The sequence below is a fragment of the Crocuta crocuta genome, unplaced genomic scaffold (genome assembly GCF_008692635.1).
Source record: "Crocuta crocuta isolate KB4526 unplaced genomic scaffold, BGI_CrCroc_1.0 scaffold71, whole genome shotgun sequence".
In the NCBI taxonomy this organism is placed as follows: domain Eukaryota; kingdom Metazoa; phylum Chordata; class Mammalia; order Carnivora; family Hyaenidae; genus Crocuta; species Crocuta crocuta.
This window is the reverse complement of record NW_027527548.1, coordinates 978525-981469: the sequence shown is the minus strand read 5'-3', so window position 1 is coordinate 981469 and position 2945 is coordinate 978525. Positions and strand designations below refer to the sequence as shown.

The following is a 2945-nucleotide window of genomic DNA, read 5'->3' as shown; positions in this document are numbered from 1 at the left end:
CTGCTTCACATTCTGTGTCTCCCTCTCCCTCTGCCCCTCCCCTGCTCTTTCTCTGTCTCTGTCTCTCTCTCTCAAAACTGTCTCTGTCTCTGTCTCTCTCTCTCTCTCAAAACTAAATAAACATTAAAAAAAATAAAATATTTTTATCTTTAATTATGGGAAAATACACATAAAATTTACCACCTTAACCATTTTTAAGGGTGCATTTCAGTGGCATTAACCACATTCACATTGTTGTGCAGCCGTCCCCACCATCCATCTCCAGAACCCTTTCCATGTTGTAGAACCGAAGCTCGGTCTGCATTAAACAGCCCCCCCTGGCCCCCACTCCTTCTGCCCTCAGCCTGTGGCGGCCACCTCCTCCTTTCTGTCTCTGCAAATGTGACTGCTCTAGGGACCTCGCATAAGTGGAATTCTGTCATACTTGTCCTTTTGTGATTGGCTTGGTTCACTGAGCATAAGGTCTGCAAGGGTCCTATCCTTCTGGGAGTAGGTGTCAGATTCCCTTGCTTCTTAAAGCTGAGCAATAGTCCGTTATCCATACATCCGACATTGTGTGGATCCACTCATCTGCCAACGGACACTTGGTTACTTCCACGTTTTGGCTGTTGCACAATAATGCAGTCGTGAACATGGGTGTACAAATAGCTCTTCAACACTCTGCTTTCAGTTCTTGGGGGTAAATACCCAGCAGTGGAATTGCTGGATCTAATTCTATTTTTCGTTTTTCTGAGGACCCACTGCGCTGTTTGCTGCAGCGGCTGCACCATTTTACGTCCCCCACAACATTTGTTCTTTTCTTTCCTTTTTTGATAATTGTCGTCCCGATGGGTGCCAGGTGATGAGTGTTCTTTTTAATATAGTGGTTCTGTGGTTGAATTAACAACTCAGGCAACAACAGATGTTGGCGGGGATGTGGAGAAAGGGGCACCCTCTTCCACTGCTGGTAGGAATGCAAACTGGTGCAGCCGCTCTGGAAGACAACATGGAGGTTCCTCAAAAATTAAAAATAGAACTACCCTACGACCCAGCAACTGCACTAGTAGGTATCTATCCAAAGGATACAAAAATGCTGATTCGAAGGAGCATGATAGCAGTGCTATGGACAACAGCCAAAGTATGGAAAGAGCCCAAATGTCCACCGACAGATGAATGGATAAAGATGTGGTGTATACACACGATGGAATATTACTCAGTGATCAAAAAGAATGAAATCTCGCCATTTGCAACTATGTGGGTGGAACTAGAATGTATTACGCTAAGCAAAATTAGAGAAAGACAAATGCCGTATGATTTCAGTCTAAGCTTGCCTCCGGTTCTGCTCCGTTCCACACACGCTCTCACTGTGGTACCGGCGGCCATCAGGGGAACGTGGTCTCAGGACAGACGGCGGAGGTGTAGGGGGCCAAGCCACACCACCCACACACGCAACCCCGGCAGGTCCCGAGCATGCCAGGATTGGTCAGAGCAAGTCACGTGGCCACCCTGCTATCAGCGGGGTGGAGAAAGGGCTCCACCTGCTGGAGGGAATGGGAATTGCAGGGTAGTGATGTATTCTCTTAACTCCCAGTTACGATTCACAGCTCTGAGCCAGCCTCACCTCCCACAGAGGAGAAAGCAGGCAGAGAGGGAGGAACGAAAGGTCTGCAGCACAGCTGAGTCCTACTCAGAGCAGGATAACAGAGTAGCTCGGAGCTCAAGTACTTGGGGCAGGCAGCCTGGGTCCAGATCCCGACTCGGCGCTTGCTAGCCGGGTGGCCCAGGCAAGTGCCTTTACCTCTCCGTGCCTCTGCTTCTCTGTCTATAAACAGTGGAGGATCAGAATACCTCTAAGCATATGACAAAGGGGCATCGTACATGCAAAACATTCAGCAGTTCCCAGCAGAGCACAAGTGCTCAAAAATAATTATTATCCCTTCTACTGACATTACTCCGCTACTCCTCGAGGCACTCCATCGGCCTCAGTTTCTTTATCTCTAAGAGGAATTTTATTAATTGCAGTTTCTTAAGGATCGCTGTCATAGTAAATAATGTTAAGTCAGTGGTTCACAAACAGCGGGGAAGCCGTGTGCCTCCCAGGAGATCGTTGGCAACATCTGGAGACATTTTCCCTTTTCCAACTGGAGGAGGCGCTGCGGGGTGTATAGGGGAGGGGTGGGGGGCTGCTAGGCATCACAGTGACCCGGGCAGCCCCCCCACCCCCGGCACAGGGTCACCCAGCCTAACATGCCACTAACGCCAAGCCTGGGAAATCTGATGTAGGGAGCATTGGGAGACAGAAAATACAGTGAGCGCGGCTACTTTTAGTAACGCTGTTCCCCTCACTGTTCCAATCTGGCTCACACATCAGGATGCTAAGATCCGGGAAGACGGAGACTGTGGAGAGGCGGTCCTCCCCGGTAGCAAGGGAAACGCGGGCAGGGGAGTCACCCTGAGGCCCAAGTCTGTCGCCAGGCTGCCCCCACCCCACCATGGGCATGTGACTCCTGGCCCTCTGCCTCCTCAATCACGTCACCTGTCAGAGCCCGGGTGTCCCCAGCTGTGAAATGGGTCCAGCCGGCTGCGTAGACCCCGCACCTCTTCAAGCCCCTGCACCGCCTCTCCTGCGTCACCCGGGGAAGCCACTGAGCCTCCCTGCGCCGTCACCCCCACATGGGGACGCGCCTCAAACGCTTGCTTGAGGATGAAATGATGGGTGCTTGGCACTCAGGAGGGTGGCGCCTCCCAGCAAGCAGTTGGGATGGCCCGCCATCCGGGGTCCCCAGTCTCTTCTCTCTTTCCTTCCTGTGCGCGCAGGGAAGGAGAGCTGTTTCGAGAGGATAATGCAGAGATTCGGCAGGAAAGCCGTCTACATCGTGATCGGCGACGGCGTCGAAGAGGAGCAGGGGGCAAAAAAGGTACTTCTTCCGGCTCTCGGGCTGCAGGGCCCGTGGCGCGGATTTCCT

At 52.1% G+C, this 2945-nt stretch overlaps 1 protein-coding gene across 1 annotated transcript in view; it reads left to right on the top strand.

Moving 5' to 3' along the window:
• EYA2 (EYA transcriptional coactivator and phosphatase 2) overlaps window positions 1–2945 on the top strand; it is a 173910-nt gene that overhangs the window by 168186 nt on the left and 2779 nt on the right. Inside the window, exon 14 of the mRNA XM_077766497.1 lies at window positions 2797–2897. Within this exon, the coding sequence (XP_077622623.1) occupies window positions 2797–2897 (101 nt within the window). The remainder of the gene's footprint in view (window positions 1–2796; window positions 2898–2945) is intronic.